Source organism: Phoenix dactylifera, unplaced genomic scaffold (genome assembly GCF_009389715.1).
Source record: "Phoenix dactylifera cultivar Barhee BC4 unplaced genomic scaffold, palm_55x_up_171113_PBpolish2nd_filt_p 000076F, whole genome shotgun sequence".
Lineage (NCBI taxonomy): Eukaryota > Viridiplantae > Streptophyta > Magnoliopsida > Arecales > Arecaceae > Phoenix > Phoenix dactylifera.
The window spans coordinates 297,854-321,210 of record NW_024067675.1 but is presented as its reverse complement, the minus strand read 5'-3'; the positions used below and the strand labels follow the sequence as shown (position 1 = coordinate 321,210).

The 23,357-nt window shown below is 39.6% G+C and overlaps 2 protein-coding genes across 3 annotated transcripts; both read right to left on the bottom strand.

The window, feature by feature from the left end:
• Window positions 1–515: 515 nt before the first annotated feature.
• LOC103723760 (zeta-carotene desaturase, chloroplastic/chromoplastic) lies at window positions 516–11,232 on the bottom strand. 2 transcript variants are annotated; one of them, XM_008814778.3, is made up of 14 exons: window positions 10,876–11,232; window positions 10,352–10,476; window positions 9,908–10,042; window positions 8,774–8,846; window positions 8,390–8,463; window positions 6,874–6,978; window positions 6,288–6,532; window positions 6,092–6,179; window positions 5,316–5,358; window positions 5,067–5,223; window positions 4,736–4,864; window positions 3,876–3,948; window positions 2,857–3,021; window positions 516–1,025 (listed from the first exon to the last, which is right to left on the bottom strand). In XM_008814778.3, the coding sequence occupies exons 1-14, from the start codon at window positions 11,060–11,062 to the stop codon at window positions 858–860; spliced, it is 1,767 nt and encodes a 588-aa protein (XP_008813000.2). In that variant the 5' UTR covers window positions 11,063–11,232; the 3' UTR covers window positions 516–857. The 2 variants fall into 2 exon arrangements, with proteins under 2 accessions (XP_008813000.2, XP_008813001.2); XM_008814779.3 differs by having other exon boundaries at window positions 10,569–11,054.
• Window positions 11,233–11,674: 442 nt separating this feature from the next.
• LOC103723759 (O-fucosyltransferase 36-like) lies at window positions 11,675–19,440 on the bottom strand. The gene is made up of 3 exons (XM_008814777.3): window positions 17,942–19,440; window positions 12,439–12,688; window positions 11,675–12,303 (listed from the first exon to the last, which is right to left on the bottom strand). The coding sequence occupies exons 1-3, from the start codon at window positions 19,249–19,251 to the stop codon at window positions 12,127–12,129; spliced, it is 1,737 nt and encodes a 578-aa protein (XP_008812999.2). The 5' UTR covers window positions 19,252–19,440; the 3' UTR covers window positions 11,675–12,126.
• Window positions 19,441–23,357: the final 3,917 nt, after the last annotated feature.

The following is a 23,357-nucleotide window of genomic DNA, read 5'->3' as shown; positions in this document are numbered from 1 at the left end:
GCATGAGCAGTTCAACACGCCTCACCCTGTCACACATGGTTATATTGAAGGGGTGGTGCTACATGATACAACAGAATAGAATAGATTTTTCGGAGCTCCATGCTTCTTGTAATATGAGATCAAGAAATCTAGTAACAATAAGAAGGTAAATCTTTCCTTCACCTCATTTATAGAAAGTGAGCCCCCTGGCCTCACACGAAAGACAAGCATTTCCCACATGCTAGCTCAGCTTCATGACTCCATCATTCCACCATCCGCATAAGCTCATACAACAAAATTTTCATTTTGTGAATACATATTTCATTTTCTAACATTAACTTTTATGGATAGTATAACCTCATAAAATTCTCTAAGCCCAATAATTTCTTCATAGTTCTTTTCCTTTTCCTATGAACATGGGAACAACAGCACAAGCAAATCTCTTCCTTCGATCCTGTCATCCAATGATTTTGCAAAGAGAACGAAAATTAAAGTTAATAACTGACTAATCCCAGCTTGGATTCTACATTTGTCTAAATGACGGCAGACAGCTTCACCACGTATCTCTATTAAAACTCAAAACGCCATGACAAGCTCTCAATAAAAGGTACAAGACCAAAACACTATACGGTGACGTGGTAATTCTATTAATACTGTGTAATTGATGTTTGCCTGAATTTATCCCGTATGCCATGTGTAAATCAGTTCCTAATTTACGCACAATGCTTAAAACATGAACAGGTTGGGAAAGGCAGCAATACATCCACTGAGTTCATGGAGATGGAACCTGTCGATGCATTGTCCCTCATCTGAACCCCCAAAAATTAAGTCATCATATTGATGCATTGTTCCACATCTGATATCAACAAATTTATCTATCAAACCAAACTTAGTTCATCTGCTGCGTTCGAATCTCTCAGGGTGCCTTCTGATTCATTGGATGCAAGCTTCTTCTGGAGTGCTGCCAGGTGCTCTCCAGCACTGCAGATATAGGCGGCTGCTTGTCTGCCAGAGAGAGTCGCCCCTTCCATACTGTCAATGTAGTCCTACACAAAAGAACAACAAACATATGATGCTTTTTCACTAAAAAGAAATGCATGCATCCTCTGATGCAGATATCTCTCTTGAAATTCCCAAAAGCAGCTGCTTTATTGAAAGGTTGAAAGCTAAAGGTGGATTAGCTATGTGTTATACTGATGTTCATGACATCTTACTTGTTCCCAACTTTCTACATATCAAAATTGATCTCCACGCAGCCATCAATTGCAGACATTTAACTGCAACCTGGCACCTGGTTTTGCCAGCCAATAATAACAAATACAATAACAAACTAGAAAAATAGTAAAGTAATAGATGAAAAAAAGAGAATCTTACAATTACTCAGATTTTATTAGAGAAGCAAATCTTAGAATTACTTTTATTAGTTAAAAAAATATATCAAAGCCTATTATTCAAACCACCAGATGGGGTGTACAACATCAAAAAAGTTGATGAATCAATGAAACGACATCAATTCAAATTCTAGATCTTCGAATTGAGAGAGATCAAGAATTCTCACTATTTTTTAGATTCATGGATCAAATTCGATTCAGTGGGATCTTTCACTCACATTTTTTCCCACCAAAAACGTTTTATGAAACTCTTTGACCCCCGAATTTGGAGTAAAGATCAGTTGAGATGATTGTGAATCAAAAAAAGCATTTGAGATCATTATCACATAATCTGACAACGGCAGATATATCTCCATGAAGTTTTATTTCATTTCTGCTGCATGAGTCATGAATATCTTTCATATTGAGATATCCCACATTTATGGAAAATCATAGAGTCAGTTCAAAAGTACATTCTTTGTTAATTTTATTTGGCAATGAACCTTTTCCCAAAAAGTCATTTTCACACCAACACAATTTGAGTTCCTATATTAAAAAAGAGAATTAGTCCTAATACTTTGAAACATAAAATAGACCATCATTTGAGAGGAAAAATTTAGCTTGCATCTGATTTGAATGAAGGTCCACAGGGACATACTCAAAAAGCTGCCATTGACCCACTTTCATGCTTGGATTTTGGAATAAGGTGTGATTTGGTGTAACCGCAGCCATATTGCAACAGATCAATTTGGTAAATACTTTAACATCAAAAGAAAGAAAGAAAAGGTACGCTAGCTATTGGTAATCTTGAAATTACTAGTCAATGGAATATGGCATTTTTTAGTGGGACATGACAAATTGTCAAAAGAAATGAAGTCCCTTCGGTCAAATAGGATGAACAGTTGATGATTCAGCCAATTAGTTAAGTACAAGGACAATTGGATCATTATAGCTAATGGAGTTATTCAAGTAGTTTGAAGTATTTATTCTCCTTCCATGTGACCTTAAAGTCAGTTGGGTAAAATCCTAATGCAAGTAGGTGTGCCTACCAAATCATAACAAAGTTCATTTTATGAAAAACAAATTAAACTTACTTTAATGTGACCTTTAAATCAGTTGGGTGAATCATAAACCCTCACTGACAAAGTCACGTATGCTTAAAGTTTAGATATCTGTTTAACCTGTTAAAATCATCTATTTTGGCATGGTTTTCTATGAAAACCATTCAAATTACAAGTGATCTTTACTGAAGCATTTCACAGCTAGAGTTCGTCGCATCCCTGGATTCCTTGGTATCTGAACCATATTATATCTATTAAGCTGTGAACTGGAGAAGGTGCTAGATTGAGCACAAAAAAGCAGCATTTAATAAGACAACTGACTGATATGTCATAGAACAGGTAGTGACACAAATTTATTGTGCAGAAAGCAATCTATTGAGAAGGGGAAAACTAAGAAATCAGGTGAAAAGAAAATGAGATAAAGAAATCCAGATAGTGAGATTTACCTGCTTAGTGTAGGAACCAGCAAGAAAGAAATTTTCCACAGGCGTCTTTTGATCAGGTCTAAATGGATCATTTCCTGGTGCCTCCCGATATAGGGATTGCCCAATTTTCACCACTGAAGACCACAGAACTTCCAAACCTTGAGAAGAGGGGAATAATTCAAGTACCTGACAGCAGAAGTCCACGATAAATAGTTATACAGCCTATGTATCATTATATAGGTCCATATAGGTGCATGATGGACCTCTCAAAAGTTTTTAGCTCTGTTACTACCAACATATCAACTCAGCATTTTATGAGTTAAATCATATTTAAAATCATCGCAAAATCTAGAATTTGTAGCATACAAACCAATTCCTGCATGAATCTTTGCAATTGTCTGGATAGACTTCAAGTTTTTCCTTCAGTATGAATGGAAAGACTGTTTTTGTCACATTTTCAAATTTCAATCTAAAGGATAAAGCATCTAGTGAATGTTTGCGAAAATAAGATTTGCCAGGCAGAAGCCTAGAGCTTCAAAACTAGCAATCAATTTTTTTTTAAATATTTAATAAAAATAAAGAGAAATAAAGCAAAATAGTAAGGAAAAGAAATATCCATGTGCATAGCTAACGTGTTTAATGGATGGAAACTTAGACATGGTAGCAACATGGTCCTGGACAAGAACTAAGAAAGAGTTGGCGTCAGCAGAAGCTAAGAGGCCAGACCTCATGCTCCTTACACCCAAGGTTTTATCGAGAATGGCCAAATTAATGGCACTAGGCCAGGCTCAAGATGACCGACTGGGTACTGGGTAAGCCATTAAGCTTTGTGTTCTGTCCATGGGCATCATAACTGATAGGATGATAGGATCAACAAGTACCATGCTGATCTATTAATGTAAGATTAAGCCATGAAACAACCAATCAAGCCAAGCTCCTTCATTTATCTGTTAAACAATGACACAAGATATGAAAGATCTGAGTTTGACCTAAGCAAGACAAACTTGATTATTGGAGACAAGATGAACCTAGGCACCCACCTGCTTTTGGACTTTGCTTATGATAGCATCATTTGGCAAAGGCATGTATGGATCGCCAGGTGTAAGTACAGCCCTAGGAAAAAAGGAGACAGCAATTAGAAAATAAATAAAAATAGTGCCTAATTTTAACTAGATGGGAAGGATGTAAACCATATGGAGTATACAAAATGATAACTTTGTTGGAGACTGGTTCAGATTAAGGTCTAAATAAGCTTCAAGAATTTCACTTGTAAAGAAAAAAAAAAGGGATACAGAAACTTCAAGAACCTTCAACATATAATCAAGCAGTCCCAAATTAAGACTACTCAGTTCTCTTGCCATCTTTGTTGGTTCGGTACATTAGAATGACTTTAATGCTTTGGCTAGTAAATGTTCCCTTTCACTGGTTACCAATTTACCCAACTGAGAATTCTAATGATTGCTGGTGCTCATTTATATGTATGTAAACAACCTATTTCCCAGCATTTTTATGCAAGTGTAATTATAAGAATTAGTAACATCAATTTGTTTTGACAAAACTAGATTCCAACTCCAGTTAGTTGGCCTCATATAATGTCTGATTTTGAGATTTCATGACTTAAAGGCTTATAGTCAAGCAACTTGATATGATACAAACATTGATCATCTTCCACTATTTTGGAATTTAAATATCAATATCTATAAAAAAAAATGCTAGAATAATGTCAGATATATTGGATACTCATAGCCAATGGTAAAACCTAGCTTATATAAAGAATTTTTTTAAAAAAATGGAAAAAAATCATAGGCTTCATATCCTGATTATGTAGAGGCATGTGTTTAAGCAAATATTGTATTGTTACGTTTTAATTGCAAAAGAAAATAATAGTAATTAGCCTTACTGGATTAGGGAACCCTGTCCTTCTATGTAATAATCTTCTGGTGATGTGAGCGCCAGGTCTGCAAAACAGGAAAAGTCTGCATCTGGAGTATAAAGAAGATTATCCAATCCTGCAGCTCGTTTCAGTTGCCTGCAGTTGCAGCAAGATAAATTCGAAATGAAAATTTACTACAAAGCAGGGTAACATCAGGTCCTAAAAGAACATAACAACAGCACAAATGTACCTTTATCTGACAAGTCTTAACTTTTTTATGTGGTCATATTAACGATATCGACAAAATGAGAAAAGTTCATACAACAGGTACAAAGAGAGCATGCGAAAAGTGCATTACCTTGATCTCTCCAGATCTTGTAGCTCTGTCACCCAGCCATTATACCTAAGTTGAACAGTCACAACTGGAACTCCAACTAGTTTATACAAATTGTCAAACTGATCCAATTCCCTCCACTGAGATGGAATCAGTCTCTTAATTCCAGGGACGTCACATGCTGCAATTTAAATTTCATATGCATGCCCATCAAGTTAGGTTCGTGAGACAAAACAGCAGTATCTAGGAAATGATATATGAATAATGACAAACCTGCGACATAAGCATCAGCTTTCACAATTTTTTTATTTGTGGCCTGACATATTAAGAATTAGATAAAGTTACTATACAAATGAATGCAACAAAGTGTTCTCACAAGAGAGAGAGAGAGAGAGAGAGAGAGAGAGAGAGAGAGAGAAACAAAGAAGTCTGGAATTTAAAATTAACAGCTGATCGTGATGATAGAAAAATTTATTGTCCATCAGTAACAAGTAAAAATATCACATCTATTATCAATAATAGTTGCTGTCGTAATTTGTATATCAACAACATTGTGAAGCTGACTGATATTGACAGATAAGCATAGTCACTAAAAGGTTTCACTGCAAGTTCCCCAGTGATCTCAGTTAACATGAACTATTGACTAAGAATAGACTCAAATACCTCAACACTAGGAAAATCCTATACAAAAAAAATACCTATATGGGATGCTTGATAAAATTTAAAATAAAAAGACAAATTCCAAAGATTGGGAAACAACTTTGTAAAACCATCACAACTATTACCAATAATAATTGCCGTTGTAATTTGTATATCAACAACATTGTGAAGCTAACTGATATTGAGAGAGGAGCATAGTCACTAAAAGGTTTCATCATATGCTCCCCAGTGATCTCAGTTGACATGAACTGTTGACTAGGAATAGACTCACATACCTCAACAACAGGGAAATCCTATATAAAAAAAATACCTATATGGGATGCTTGATAAGATTTAAAATAAAAAGACAGAACTTCCAAAGATTGGGAAACTACTTTGCAATGTTTTACCTTAGACACCGCAATTCCTGTGACATATGTGCCTCCATCCTGGGATTTCTCATAAAGTATCTCTCTGCAGCCCCATCGCAAGTGAAATCTAAAGGAGAAATTTTATAAAGGTAATAATGAGAATAATAAAAGGGAAGTAACAAAAAGTATTTCAATTTAAACCAAGATGGCATGCATTATATTCTCAGCATCATACCGTCCACCTTTGTCTTCAATATACTTTCTTATAGGGCCACTTAAGTAAACATCAGGAGAACCCTTCAGCATACGCAAAAGAGAAGCCTCTGTCTTAGTGGCAAACAGACAAAATATGGTGAGCATACAACGGGCACTGATATTATCACAGTCAATAAATCCAAGGGCATAAGCAACAGGATCCCACATCCTTTCGATGCTCTTGCGGGTTCCACCTTTGGACAAGAACCAATCTGTGAAGCTAATCTGCAAAAAGAAATGTAATTAGATGTTTGGCTGAATTTTAAATACTATAGACAAACATCTAAATGCATAAACAGAAGTGCATATAAAAAATTCATACAAAAATAAAGGAAAACAGCTTTCAGAAAACAAACACACACACAGAGCTAAGAAAAGTTAAGCAGCAAGCAGATTTATATGGACTCCATCCAAAGACAACACCATTCTTAATCTTCAGTTCTTTACTAAATGTTCCTTCAGCTATCGTAAGCTAACAATGTTTTTTCTTCAGCATTTCACTACTGCAGACATCTAAACCAACATAGAACTCGCTGTAGGAAAACACATGGGACATATGTGCTTACATTATCTAAGTTCCGTATGTCCTGCATTGCACCATTTGGATCCACAAGTGCCCGAACGACTGGGCTTAAGGCAAGAGCTACAGCATTCCTCGCTTTATCATAAGGCTGTCCAAAAATCAGATATTATAAATGCAAAAACTATGATAGGCATTAAAATGAATGAAGACATACAAGAAACTTGACACATTTTGATTAAAACAAGAAAACATATGTGATCATATACATAAGAATGAGTGCGTGTGTTTTCCTTTCCTTTTTTTGGGGGGGGGTTGGGCCGGGTGGGGTAGGGTTGGGCACTCCAAATGGTGAAAATATGTAATGAAATGGTGAAGATAAGCCATGCTAAAAGCTTATAAATACAGGAAGAGAACTGACCCAAATAAAGCACATTAATATATCGTTAGATGATTTGGGAATGAACCAAAACTGACCATTTATGAACAACCAGAGTTCTGCGTTTTGATCAATATTGTGCACCCAAAAGTCGAAACATTGTCCCAATTCAAGATAAACATGCTATAATACATAACAAGTGTTAAATATTCATAGAGAAGCACATTTAGAGCACATTGTGATGCACACTGTCTATCAGAGCTGAGATTTGTGGAAGGATTAAGACCATTGGTAAACAAAGGATGATTCATTGTCTTTGCATTTGCAAAACACATGAACAACCACAAGCTCTTACTAAAGGCACATGCTTTGCCACCAATATTCATTTCCCTAAAGGGCTCAACAGGTTTCATGACAAGTTTAAGAGACTATTCATATCTCAGGTATCAGGTACCAATTTTTGCAAGCTAAGAGTTAAGGATTAACGGCAAAGAAGGATCCTGAAGAATTGGGTGTTTTGTAAGCAGGTAAAGCATGTGCTCAACCTAACTAAATCACCTCACATAAGCCATTCAGTGAGCATTTACGGAAACAGGGAAACCATGCGCTACAAGTAACTAAATCAGTTTTCATAAGCCTCATGATAGCAGACTATAATCGCAAGCTGAGATAGGATACTTAAAGATTAGAGGCACAGATGAAGTAAAGCCCACCAATTTCAAGTAATGGTGAAAAAAAAGTATAAAATACTTGGTAGAAAAATGTACAGCGTCATCTTAAAAATGATTAAGAATGTCTGGTTTAAGGTTTGTTGTACTATTCCATACTAATCATACCATACTGTACTAGTGAGGTACTGGTACGATACTAAAGTTCAGTTTGGTATATGAGTTGAACTGGTTTTTACCGGCCATTGCCCCATTTCGGGCAATACCATGGTTGGGAGTGGTAAAAAAAAATTGTTGGAAGCATATCTTGATACATTGTACAATATAGAACCATACTGTACCGAACTTGTAATGTATTGGTACTGTTCTTGGTACCAGTTTTGCAAGCCTTGGTATAGTTAGCTTTAGCAATTAAAATGATAATCTTTTAGTGATTACTTGTAAATATGAAACAAATAAATGGCTGTTTAATGCATTGTTCAAAAAAGAAAAAAATCAGTAATAGTCAAGTTCACCTTCAGTTGATTCGTCAATAGAAATGCTCGTATACCATGTATTGGTGCCCCCAATGGAAATCGAAAATCAAGTTCTGCAGTGGAGAGATTCAAATAACATAAAATAAAATAAAGTGGTAAAAATTGTGAAGTGCACACCAACCATTTTTTGGGCAGTATGAGGGAGCAAGCCCCCAACTAGAAGTGCTGAAAGGAAACAGCTCTTGCATCGTCAGACATGAAATCCCATAAAGAGAACCAAATTTGGTTTCACCGTTTTCTCATTGTTCTTGATAAACCTAAGGTTGAACCTTTGGCCTCAATATGAAACTTGATATCTTTACTAATAGTAAAATGGCTTCATTCTATGATAAACAGTTGGTTACTGAAAGTCATATAGCATACCACCAATTTCACCCCATTTATTTACAAACGTGTGAGTGTGGTCCTTCGCCAATAAATTTTCATCAGCACCAACCTATTAAATGTAAAGCAGTAAAAAGTAAGTAAAATCACATAAATTTTTAACTGGCGAGTAATATCTCAATATAGATAAGAGTCACTAATAGCAAGATTAACCATCAAGACATTGAGCTTTTACTTATGAACTTTGGCAAAAGAATCAGGTGATAGAAAATCACCATTTGTTCAACAACGAGGAAAAACCATTAGGGCTCGTTTGGTTCGCGGGAAAAGAAGGGGGGGAAAGTGTGGTCAACGGGAAAGTAATGAGATGCCTCTTATTTGGTTGGAGTTTTCAAAGAAGAGAGATGGAAAAGTTGTATTCCTATAGAAATATGATTCCCATATTTCATAGGAAAGCCTTTCCCATGAGAAACATGGAAAAGTTACTTTTCCATGAGGAGGAAATCACTCCATTTTTATTTTTTTCCAAAAAAATCCTTCAGCATTAAAGAGACATTAAAGACCTAATTTTTATTAAGGGTATAATAGAAATTACACAACTTTTCCAGAAAAATGGATGAACAACCAAACATAAGCACTCTGGAAATCTGTCACTTTTCCATGTTTAACCAAACATGCCAAAAGTACATTTTCAGACATTCTCTTCCTAGGAATCTTCTTCCCAGGAATCATATTCCAAGGAGGAAAAATGCTTCCCGTGAACCAAACGAGCCCTTAGGCGAATTAGAAGTTGCTGAAGCGGTCTCTACATATAAAATGAGCAACTTAGATTTCCTCGAATGCTACCATAGATGATCTGACAGGAAGAAATATACCACATCGACACAGATTCATGGGATAGGAACCAGTTCATGTGCACATGACAGACTATATTAATATTATGATTTGCCATTATATAAGTTCCTAATGTAAGGCTATTTAAGGCTCAAGAGAGGAAAGAATTTTTCTTCTCCCAAATTTCCCACCTTGGATTCAGCTTGCTCCCAGGTGAGCACAGCTCGAGTGTACAGTCAATTTAAAGAATTAGCCATCTTGACTACAGATCCAATGGTCAAAATATTATGGAAGAATATTCCTTTTCAATGATGATTATTATGTATGGACATTATTTACCTTTTTCATGAGTCGAAAAAGATTGCTATAGCAACCAAAAAATACATGAAGACCCATCTCGATATGGTTTCCACGTTTGTCCACGAAAGAACCCACTTTGCCACCAATAAAAGTTCGAGTGTCATATATGTCAACCTGCAAATGGAGCAGAACAATCTTCATTGATCGTTCCATATTATCACATTCAAGGCTGCCCTGTAGAAGGGAACTATATACCATGTAAAAGAGAAATCAGAATCATGTCAGATCTAAAAGAAGAAGAAAGGAACTATGCCATCAATGCTGCCAGGATTCCAGTCATAAAACACAGGAAACGAGCAACTAATAGAAAAACAAGGTAGCAACTGTGATAACAGGGAACCTAACCAATATTGTCCATCTAAAACCCCACACGACAGAAGCAAGATACTGAAGAAAGTTCTTTCAGAGATAATCTGTTCCAACCTCATGCCCCTGATCCAAAAGTTCAACTGCAGTTGACATGCCAGCAAGCCCAGCTCCAATAATGGCTACTTTAAGCTTCGGCCCCTTGTAGTGCTCAGGTTCTGGTGGAAACAACCCTTTTGGAGCTGTCAAAAAAATAAAAAAGAAAAACTTTTTTATTTTTAAGATCTGCGGACGGTTTAAGCTCAATTCAACAAGAGCAAAAAAGATGATTAACTTTTTGGACTTCAATACCAATCTGCGGATCCCCATAGTGATAGTTGCGATGCAGGATGTACGATAAAGTATAACAACACAGACCGTGACCAAGAACCAATTAGAAGCCCTCAATTGGCCGGATGCATGCTACCAAATTCAGAACCCGAACATTCATCTAACACCAGGCGTCCTAACTTGGCCGACCACTCCATAGTAGCAAAAATCTAACTAAATCTCCAGTCGGACTTCGAAATTTTACACAAAATCCAAATCTTGAGATCCTCAAAACCCCCACGGAGAAATAGAAATAAAGCTCAAAAGCTCACCATTGACACCCATATCAGACACCTTGATGTCGAGAGAAGCACGGACCGTCATCGGCCGCAGCATAGGCGGATTCCACCTCACCACCTCCTCCCGCCAACGCTTTGAGGAGCATCGGAGGAGCTCGCGCTTGGTAGCACCAAAGGAGGTTGCAGGAATACAGATAGAAGGACAAGAAGCCGATGCCATGGCCAAGTTTAGAGAGATAAGTGAAGCCCCGAGCTTAGCTTCTCCTAAAAAAGCGGTAGAGAAAAGACAGGAAAAGAAGGCGAAGAAGGGAGCATCTTGGTGGGGAAGATGCCTACGGCGTGAGTTTTGCCACGCCACCTGGCTTTTCCCCCCGTACCCGAAACTAGAAACGAGACGGGGACACGGACGAAAGACCGTGATCTCACGCTCCACTCCCACGTCTCCGATTGTTAATTATTATGAAAAGGATTCAACAAATTAATTAATTGAAACGGAACGGGTGGGCGAGTGTGGAACGGAATCAGAGGAGAGGGAGTTGGGTCGGCAAATCCGGAAGTATTTTGTCGTGCATCCGGGGTGCGTCTTATCCCATTCCCTTCCCCTGTCCGGAGCTTGAGTGGAGGCACCACGACGGCACTTGACTTCTGGGCGGCTGCTCCTCCCGAACAAGGGACAGCCAACCTCTCCTTTAAAAATACATGAATGCCAGGTGGGTAATATTACCAAGAAATCAAAGATGCAATCATAGCTGAGTTTGTATAAAAAAAATTTCCCTCAAAAAAAGATTTTGTAAATAATATATTATGCAGTCAAAACTTTAACGCACCAAGATGAATCTCAAAAAATCTTTTGAGCATGGAAACACCATGTAATCTATCTTAGCATACAGTATTATCATAGTGGGAAAAATGTTATTTTCCCTTCAAAAGTAGCTAGCAAGGGCTGTAATTGAAAATGTGAATTTAACTTGATACAGGCTTCGCAGTAATCTTTTGCTCACAGTGCTGAGGAAAGAGAAGGTCTCGGTTATTTAAACTCAAATCATCTCTAATAGCAACACCTTCCACCCCCTATGATCTGATACACTTGTTGCCCGCTGCAGCAAAATGATGAAGCTTTTGACAGAAGCTAGTCATGTATTACTATTACACTAATGAACACAACAACCAAATGGGTAGCCTGCAGAATGAATCAAGGTCATTGGGAACAAAATACACTTGTAAACTCTAAGAATATATTCGTGATGGTTTGGCAGAGGACACAACAACCAAATGGCTCTTGTATCATTGCAGCTCTGCTATGTAATTAGGTAGCTCTCCCTGGCAAAGGTACTCATCACACTGGGAAGCAGATTCCCAGCCTTTCCGGAGTCGAATAATATCTTCAGTGAAAGTTGAACCTGACGCCCCTATGAAAACATTTGACAACGCACAAATTGTTTTATCCAGCATGGCCTCAACCTGCATGCAATTAAAACCAGCTTAGTGAATGCTCCTGGGTTGACAGTCTCCTAACAAGGGGCAGAATAGTATGCAAAAACTTAGTGGGCTTGTGCTTTTATTAAATCAGTGTTTTTGTTAAGGAGAATATCTCACCTGACTATCTCCGCCCATGTGATTTCGATATAACAAGGCATCCCATTTCTCAGCATTAGTATGATCTGGCCTCTTGACCAGCGCGACTGGTTTGTCATTAAACACAACCATAGACTGTAGAAGATTTGTTTCACTATCAGCAGCATCAGTAGAAAGATAAATCACAGGGGCATTAGCTCTCTCAACCACCCGTAGGATGCACTCTGCTGCCTGGGGAATGGGATAAAAACAACTCTCTTTCTTCACATTGCTGCAGGAAAGCATGAAATATATATTGTCAGAAGATTGCCAGTTTACCTCACCTAGCAGTCAAATTCGCAATGTCATAGCTTATTTTGAGTTACATTCTGATTTCTATCCCCAGACCTTCTATTGCCACCGTGAGCTCTTCCCAACATATCAAAAAATTCATATAAATCAAGAACAAAAAGAAGCCGAATACATTTCTAGCAGTCAGAAAGAGAACCATGACTTGTAAATACTACAAGTCAATGGCATCCACTAAAATGAATATATTTGTCCAGTAATATTAGCAAATCAAAAGGTAAACTTTTTATGCTATGTCATCAGAATTAAGGTAATGTAAGGTCTGAGGATTTTACAAGGCAAAATTTGCATTTTTCACTTATTTTTCAGTCAGCCTGATTACATTGGCTATCTAGTTATTAAAACATGAAGATAATAAGGTGAGGAAAATAAGATTCGTTATTGCCAATTATGAGAGCATTCTAAGCCATAAACAAAGATTGTACTAAATCTCTTCTTTGTTCCATTTCTTCTTTCCTTTTCTCTCCTAATAGAAGATATACCGATGAAGTGGAATTCCTCAAAATAGCAGGAACTGATGACTCCTAGCCATCTCCATAATGCTGCACTCCAAGATTAGGTTTAAGGCCAAATACTTGACAAAAGAAATAGCTTGAGACATCATTTTTACTAATCCAGACATTTATCATCTGAACGTTTATCAAGACATCCTCCATAGACAATGACGCAAGCGGCAGCAGCCCAGAAACTACATACACAACCAATTCCATTACACTAACCCCTTTTACTTGCCTCCACAATATTCTTTGTAGCCTCCACAACCATATTCCAAAGAATAGGTACATCTTAAGATCCCTAATACAAGATTTTGAATTCATTCATTCGTAATACACCTACTCTGTTCAGCAAGACATAAATGGACAGTCTTAAATCCCAGTACCAGGGGCCATTCTGGTCTAGGGCTAGGCTGGTACAGGTACCAGTACGAATCAAGACAAACCAAAACAACCATTAGAAACAAGAACAAAGAGGAAAAAATTAAAAAATAAAAAATTGGTGTTCCAAGGTGCTAGACCATCCTAAGTGTCGGGATGTAATGGTCCCGATGACCCAGTTTGGAAAGATCCAATGTCTTGGATGTATACCATGACCCAGTCACTCTTCGGTCCAATATGGTAGAGCCGAGATGGAACAAGTCCTTAATCCTTGTATAAAGCTCTTCCGAATTGTGCGCTTCAACCATCCTTTCAAGGAAAACACCTTGAATACTTTCATATTAATCAATTCTAAAACAAAGGTATTAAACATCAGCAAAACATAGAAGCATGGTTGGCGGAACCGTCCCAAACTGCCCGGTTCGGGGCGTCCTGAACCATATCGGCCACAGACCGGTACAGTTCCGGCGACGAAAACGAGGCTGGCGATGGAGGGAGAGAAGGAGAAAGGAAAAGAGAAAGAGAGAGAGGGGGGAGGGAGAAAGAGAAAAAGGAAGAGAGAGGAAGGTTCGAGGCCGGGGAGCTGCTGCGCGGAGGAGCGAGCCACGAAAGAGGGGATCCATTCCGATCTTCTGTTTCGTTCGAAATAGAGGTCGAAGGGGGCCTCTTTTATTTTTGGAGTTTTTAAGTGAAAGTCCATTGCCGACTTTACTTAATTTTTTGTAAATAAAAGGGAGTCCCTCCGGCCCTGTTTCGAACAAAACAGGAGACCGGAGCGGAGTCCTTCTTCCACGGCTCCCCGGCAGCTTTCCAGCCTCCGCCTCCTTCGTGCGGCTGTCCCCCGACCTCCGTCTCCTCCATGCGGTGGCTCCTCGGCCCTCTATTGGCTCTCCTCCAACCTCCCTCGGCCTCCTCCTTCTCTCTCTCTCTTTTTCTCTCTCGTTGTCTCTCTCCCCTCTTCTACTGTGTCGGTACAGGCCCGGTATGGCATGGCACGGGCCCATAGCGACCCTGTGCCACCGAGCAACCGGTTCGGAGCTCGGTACTGGCACAACATACCATGCATAGAAGCCTACTTTACAACACCTAACAACTGCTTGTCTAATAAAATCTATTGTCTTCCTCAGAATCCCCAATCTCTGATTTTTGATGATTAAATGTTGCATCCAACCAAATGAGCTCTCATCATAAGTCTCACAATTCTTTCATCTTTTATCTGTATTTAACCACATAAAAAATATTTTAAAATTGATCTTAATTGTTTTGAACTATAAATAATTCAACAAGATCTGATAATTGCTTACTTTATTGAGTCATTTTTGTCTGACATGAGAGTATCGCTAGAGATTTGCAGAGAGGCATGTGACCTAATCACTACAAATTATGATCCCAAACCTATTAACTACTTTAGACACATTTTGAAGAGTGAAATTTTAAGTCATCTTATCCCACCTTACTAGGACTAAAGGAGCATTCAAGAGATTTAACAAATAAACTCTAGTTGCCACAGGCAGTTTTTTCACCAACAATCCACAAGTATCTAAACCCAAACCCCAACATCATGTATAATTAACAAACTTTGTTCACAATGTGTTATGCTCTTTTCCTTAACAACATTGTAACAAAATACTGAAATTTCTCAACAATAGTATTAATTGAGCCTCTAAGTACAAATGGCAAATAATGAGAGAGGTCCCATCTAATTTGAGTGAATTGTTCACCCAAAGCACCAAAATTGATGCTCTCCATGGAACTTTGAACCCTTGTTCCTATTTGGTCAATTCCTAGAACACCCCTATTAAGAGAAAGAAAAGAAAAAAAAAGAAATGACTGAACAATCAAAGTGCATTTGCCATGACTACAAGCATTTTTCTACTTGAATTCTAGAAAAATTCAATGTTTTATAAAGCAGGCTAGGTGCCACCGTAGGCAGAGCAAGCCCCCATGCACCCTACTTGGGCCCAGGCAACTTAAAACAATGGCCTACTAGTCTACCACCAAGAGAGCGCTTAGGCATGCATCCCAACACCCACACCTAAGACACACCCAAAAGTGGGTGCTTGGGCCCTTATAAGCGGGTCTAGTCCTGAAAAAGGTCGGGTATCCCACCAATAAAACCCATTGCTTGTCTGTTCAATTATTCCTTTTAACTTGTCATTCTCCTGAGCATTTTTCCCTCTTTTCACCCCTAAAACCTTAATGTTTAATCCCTCATAGAATGCAATGGTAGTGCCTAGTCCTTGGCTAGCGATGAATGGTTGGAAAGCGGCAAATGATAATCGGCATTAGGTGATGGCGCCTTTTCCCTTTTATTTTTTTCTCTTCTCCCTCAATATCTACATCTCTCATTTTCCTTTTTTTTCTTGATGGTGGAAAGGGCTGAGGGATGGGGGAGGGCCTCAAGGCTACCCCCTGCAGCAATTGTTGCCTCAAGTAGCTCTAATGCTGGGCTGCTTCTATGGCCGCTAGTAGCAGTGGTGGTTGTGGTTGGGCAGCCACCTAGGCGCCCCTTTGTGCCTAGGTGCCCCTTTGTGCCTAGGTACTAAGCAGCCTCTTGTCCACCCACCTCACGCTTCCAGTCTTAAAATCATGGGAAATCCCCAAATCTAGTTTAATATAATGGCATCCAACACTTTTAGATTAACCTGCATTAGAGTTATGTGCTCTATATAGAGAAGTGCTAATTCTGTATGCCAGCATGCATAGACATAGGTACCATTTGTCACATGAGTAATATGTGAGAACTTCAATTAATAATTCATGGCATCGCAACAAAGTGACAAAAAAAAATCCCCTCAATTTACATAAAATTGAAACCAAATAATCTGCTTCCTCCCATGCTTATCATGATGAACTTAGAATCCAACCATAATATATCAACTCAAATTGATAGGATTTAGTTTGTCGCTTATGGTTTTTAATTAGATTGCTTGGATACATATTCCAGGTTTAACTTGGGTATTAGCGAGAGAAGCCAAAGTCTCCAACTATTGAATAAGTTTTGAAACTATAACTATTACACAAGGTACGCCGTCTTGGTAACGGGCCCACACCAGTGCCACTCTATTACTGTATTGGTATACCCGGTACAAGAGCCGGTTCGGCGTACCAAGTGTCTATATGCCCCCCATGCTGCGATACTAGTTCAATATTGGTATGGAATGATACGCCCCGTACGATCCAGTTTGGTGCGGTATGACGTACCTTGTTATTATATGTATCCATGCACCAAATGTTCTTGAGTTTGTAGTTGTATTAATAGGTATCAATAGAAAAATAACATTCCTGCAACAAGGTTAGCTATACTAACCCATGCAATATGTATCGTGGACTAAGCTAAAGTTGAAATAGATAAGTGCCCCTCCCTAGACAAAGAGAAGGTCAAGTAAATTTGATAAAATATGCCTTTACCTTTGTAGTCAAATTTGATTCTTTTAAATAAAGTGATCTAGTGGAATCTATGTGGGAAGGGAATAAGAAAACATTAAAGGTTGAGCAGCATAGCAGGCTTCTCAAGCTCCTTGAAACCTTGATTGGTAGGCTGAATCCTAAATTCATTCTCTCCAATAAGGAATGAGTAAATGAAACAAGGAAGTCATTTTGCTTCTTATGCTCAATCAAAAGTCCACCTCCCCAATCACATCAATGTATAGAGACATCACTTTATCCAGGATTTTTCAAGTAAGAGACTCTGTGAACTTGTGCTCAATCTACAAATTCTGAGAGCATCAGAACCAACAAGCTAACTATAACAACCTCCACCATGCAATATATATCTAACCTTTCAATGGTAGTATTCCAACTCCTCCTTTCGATCTTAGCCAATCCAAAACGTGAATCAATGAATTTAATAATATTCTATAATGTGTTAACTCATCAGCTCGCATTTGGACCACATATCCACCATATCTAGAACATGAAAACAACTAAGGGACTAGGATATATCTAATATTGGGAGATAATTTCATCTTATTTTCCTTCCTTATTTCCTAAAAGTCAAACCAGAAGAAAGTCAAAATGATCACCAAAATATCATTAAACTTTGCAATAGTTTCACAGACCAACTAATCTCAAATTGAAGTAAGGAAAAAAATACAAGACAAATACCTGAACTGAAAAGTGACAAAGAATTGAACATATAATAAACAAATGAGCTCAAATGTATGCCCAGCCATGTAACACCAAATAAAGTTCTGTGATTTAAATACGTTAACAATGATCATATGCCATGAGATGCTCACTGTATATGACATCATTCAATAAAAGTAACTAGAAAAAAAACACAAAAAGAGATAGCTTACCAGAATTTCAGGAATCCATGCCGACGAAAATGCAGAGCTATATAGTTACTCCCCAAGAACGTTTGCACAAAACGCTGTGCCGTAAGAATAACGAGCCGACTCGGTTGGATCACCGTCCTGCATTTGTGAGCAAGCGGACCACCCGGCTGCATCACCCACTCTTCCTCCACATCAGCATAGAACATATCCCCAATAGCAAGAACCTCATCGTCAGACGAGAATTTGGGCATGATATCTTCCACAACCCTCTTCTTTTGCATCTTCAACTTGGCATCCTCAGGCCAAGCAGCTTCAATCTTGCCCAATGAAATTCCCAACTTCTCCAACCTCTTTATATGCTCCTCATCCAGATAACAAGGCGGCGAAGCAATATAGCATATAAACCTATCTATCCTCATCTTATTCTTCTTCATTTCATAAAATTCTTCAAACGTAATCACAACCTTTCTAGAAAAGCACTTATTGATGTGGTCAATGTCCAAGACACGGTCATACTGGTAATCAACTTTGGAGCTCGGCAAAACCAGGGTGCGGCCAAGAAGTGCAGCAAAGAACATGTGCTTCTCCAAGCAGATCAAATGATTGGACATCTGACCAGACAAACATATCGCAAACAAGTAACGATCTTTCTTTGGTTTCCACTCAATCGTCCTTCTTTCCGCCGGTCTCTCCACTTTCTTACACACATCAACTCCAGAACCAGATAGATCGAAGTCCACATTGTTATCTGATGACTCTGAGGAAGTGTTCCCGACCCGATGCGTGGAAAGAAGAGTTTTTTGGATCTGTTTATTGAGCTTGATCTGCTCTAGCAATGCCGATCTGAACTCCTCGAACGAGACCGAATTGAAGGACCGCGGCAGATCGACGACTTTACCTGAAGTGGTAGAATTGGAACTGTTGGATGGAACTGCAGGAGTAGAAGGAGAGACCTCGGATCCAGGATGAGCGGCAGAGAGGGTCTGATTCCAGAGCTTTAGAAGCCCTAATTGCTGATTCCTGAGGAGATAGAGCGCCCGGAGCTCGGACTCCCGCATCCGGTCGCCGGGGTAGTCAGCCCGGACGATGGAGACGCCATGGAAGAGGCTGCCTAGGTCGAGGGAGAAGAAGAGGAGGATGAGGACGAGGGGGAGGCAGATGGCGAAGAGGTAGCGCTTGCTGGTCCAGAAGCCGCGGCGGATCCGGGCAGGGAGGTCACCGATCTCGAAGGCGGAGAACGGGTACCACGGCTTCACCTCGTTCTGGGGGACGAGGGTCCGGCGGTCCTCCTCCTCGTCGGAGGAGGAGTCGGAGGAACGGTCCCTCTCCATTGCTAGGGTTTCCTCCGAGATCCAGGAGAGGACAGGATCAGAGAGAGACCATGGGAGTGGAGATCTCGGTCGCGGAGATCTCCGGCCCTAGGATTTGCAATTTATTCTTTTTATTTTCGGGTTTCGAAGGAACCAAGAAGAGAAGAGGGGGAAAAAATGGGGAGTGGAGTAGAGAGAGGGGAAGCGGGAAGGGGAAGACGAGGGGTCGCGCTCCGATCGCGAGAGTATAAATAGCGTCGGGTGAGCGAAAACGAACCATCAACTGCTGCCGATGCGGTGGTTCCATATGACGCGGGGCCCACCATAGTCTTATCTCCTTTTTTTTGCCCTTTATATTTGTTACTGCACTATATTAGCTCAAGGAGCACAGGTATTCTCCTACGCAAGTTTCTTATGCTTGTTATTTGCAGTGAAAGTGGTATGAACTTGCTCCTTTATGCTTAAAAATGCATCAAGCTCTTCTATTTAAGCTCACATTGATACTGTATCCAAAAAAAAAAAGTTCACATTGATATCATGACCCATCGACTTGAAACTAATTTTGTCGTCCAAATATGGATTTATAACTAATTTTATCTTCTGTTTTTCATATTATCTCAAAATTACCATATGATCATTGCATGGAAATAGAGAAAATACAAAAGTAATAAAAAGTGTTCCTCTAAAAAATTGGAAAAAAAATCCAAGATTTGATCCCTGACCTCCTAAGATAAGTGCCAACCAACTAAACAAAAAGTTGCCGGCAAAAATAATGAAAATAATGGAATATATTAATACTTAATATGTTAATATTATATTATAATGTATTCAATATGATTAAGAAATATATTTTTATAAAATATATCAGATTGGTTTTGGTATTATATGGACAGTCTTCTTAGATTCTTATGGAATGCCAAACAGGTTACTCATGGATATCTGAAAAAAATTAATTCTTGAAATATTGCATACTAAACACGGTGATCTTAGATTATCAAGATTAGTCTAGTAAAAAAAATTAGTATATCAGTATACCATTAATATATTATATTATATTGATATTATATATTGTATTTATAATATACTATATTATAATATATTATTAATTATATTATTATCATGTTATTATTCAATAATAATTTTCAATTATAGTAGGAGTATATTATTGTACTTTATATTTATATAATAAAATTATTTGATATATTAATTTTATTTGCCTTATTTTTCTAATCAAAATAAATATTAGTATTAAGAAATAATATATTATAAGTATAAATAAAATATTAGTTCTATAATAATAATTAATGTATTTTTATTGGACTAATAATTTATAGAACTAATAATTAATATGTAAATAAATATTTTAATATAATATATTTGATATGTGGTGCGGACACGAGTACTGGACTGATTATTTTGTGGGATCATGGTTGTCGCAGGAGGACAGTCCAGCCACTTTCGTTGTGGCTGGATTGATTGATGTTATTTTTATTATTTATTTATTTTATGTGGGCAGGATTAATTTACATATTGTCTTTTGAGGACCTCTTTCGAATTGTTTTCTTCGTTGGGACTTATTTGCTATTTTGTGGCCCTATATATATATATATATATATATATAGGGCATGCATTTGTTTATTTTTCAATGAATTAATGCAAGAAAATTAGCCTTCTTCTTCTTCCTCCTTCTCTCCTCTTTTCTTCTTCTTCCCCTCTTCTTCTCCTCTTTCACGCTACCTTCCATCCCTTACATCCGTCCTGCGTCAGCTTTGGTATTAGAGCAGGGTTGACTTTGCCTCTGTTGCTGAAGTCAAGGGATCCAGTTTATGGACGGACCCCCGCCGATTCCTTTTCGGCCTTTCCCTCATCTGCATTTTGCTAGAGCATTTGCACCGCAAACGCCGGAATGCACGGAGGATCGTCGCACGGCACGCACTCCAAAGAAGGGTCGTTCCCTTTCTTCTTTGTTCTCTTCCCTCTCCATCATCTCACCCACCGTGAAGAGAAAAGGGGCAAAGCCCTCCCGTCGGTCGATTTCTACCCGGCGCCAGTCCACTGGTCTCCCTCGCAAGACGCCGTCGCCGCCTTCGTTCCCCACCGCCACTGCCTCCGCCGCTGTCTCCCTTCCCTCTCTCTCGTATCTCACACAGACAAGAAAAACCCCGTCGCCGGATACCCCCAAAGCGGCCCGGGAGACAATAAGCCGGCCTCCTCGTCGTTTTCTCCTCCAACCGTCACTGTGCAAGCATCAACCACCACAGTCGTTTCGCCGCGCCGCCGATTCGCCATCGGTCGCCACCGTGCCTCCCCGGTAGCTTCGGCCGCATCTTGCTGCCACCATCCGTGGTCGGATCTAGGAGAAGGACGCCGCCGCCCCACTCGACGCCGCCCCGCTCCACCGGCGCAACGCCTCCCCGCAACTACCGCCGCAAAATCAGGCGTGAACCGTCGGATTCGTCGAACAAAGAAGATGATCTACAGTGCGGGTAAGGTCTACACCCGTTAGCCTGTTAACCCATCATTCATTAACCCGAATCATTTCAAAAAAAAAAAAAATTGCAGATCGGACTGTCTTAGTGGGTTGGGTCTGTTAACCCGATAACCCGACTCCACTTGAGTCATTTAAGAAAAAAAATTCAAAATTTAAGTTGCCGCACGTGATGCGTAAGTCACGCACGTGCGGGGGCTTCTTCTTTCCCTCTTTATTTTTCCCGACTATCTCTCTGCTTGGGTTTTTCCTCCGACCACTGCTTTTCGTCGCCCCACGCCGCCCCTTCTCTGCCGTCAATACTTCCGCCCACCGTCACCGCTGCCGCCGCCAATTCTTTTCCGCACCACCGCGTCGCCCGCCTCTCCCCTCTGCCGCAGTTATTGCTATTCCGCCGGACACTCACCGGCCTGTCCATGTCCACCACCACTTACCACGCCCCTCCCACCACCGCCAATCCCTACCTTCCACTGCTGTCAGCACCCCCGCTCGTTCCCACCACCGCTGCCACGCCTGCTGCTGCACCACTGCGTCGCGCGCCGCCCCTGCTCTTCCTTGCCGCCGCTTGCCGCTGCTAGTCGCCGCCGCGCCGCCGCTTGAAATTGCCGCCGTCGGTTACCACTGTCATCTCCGACAGTCCCTGTCACAAGCCGTCCCGACCGCAGCCGCCATCAGCTGCCCCAACCACCTTCAAGGAAGCTGTCATAGAGTTTCTGTCCTGCATCAGCTTTGGCTCCGCAGACCACCCTCCTGATCCTGTTTCAGCCTGATCGTCTTCCGCGTGCACAAGTCTCTCTCCAGACCAGGTCAGCTCTGTTTTTTCCTTTCCTGCGGATTCAATTTGCTCATTTAATCTGGCATTAATTTTCTTAATTTGTGCGTGGTAATACGTTCCACAAATCCAAAAATACACGCGATCACACACGTTCACAAGACAAACAGAAACCCTAGTAGTAGCACTTTTTTTTAATATTAACTGTGGAGCTAGATCAAATCGGGGAGACGTACGTGGCTCCGTGACACCTTGCATAGTCCGAAAACTTAGTACTACTTGACTGCACTACTTGTTGGCCTGCGCTTCATAGTAATTTTCAGTTTGCAATATTTATTTACTAGGGAATAGTTTAAGCTTATATTAGGCATAAACTTTGCAATTACGAATTACTTTCATGCATTAGGTCTACTTAGGAACCTTTATAATTGGTAGGAACATACATATTGCATTCATTTTATGCATCTACGTAGTGGTCGTGTCGCATCTTATTCTGAATCTCACCTAGACATGGATTTCAAAATCGAAGCTCTATTAAAAGCTATCCAAGACACTAATGCTCAAGTCCAAAACACTAATGCCCAAGTTCAAAAAACTAATACTCAAGTCCAAAATACCAATGCCCAAGTCCAAGCAAACAATGCCCAAATTCATGACTTAACCACAATGTCCACCCATGTTAATGCCCGACTCGATTCAATTGAGGTTTCACTTCAAAGGGTTATTGAATCCCAAAGAGCTAGTACTCCCCATTTACCGAGTCTTGATGAGGACGACACCCTAGAACAAATCCTAGAACAACAAGGCTCGGTTCGGCAGAACAACTTTGATAATAGGTTTATTCTAGGTCACCATCATGCCTTCCCT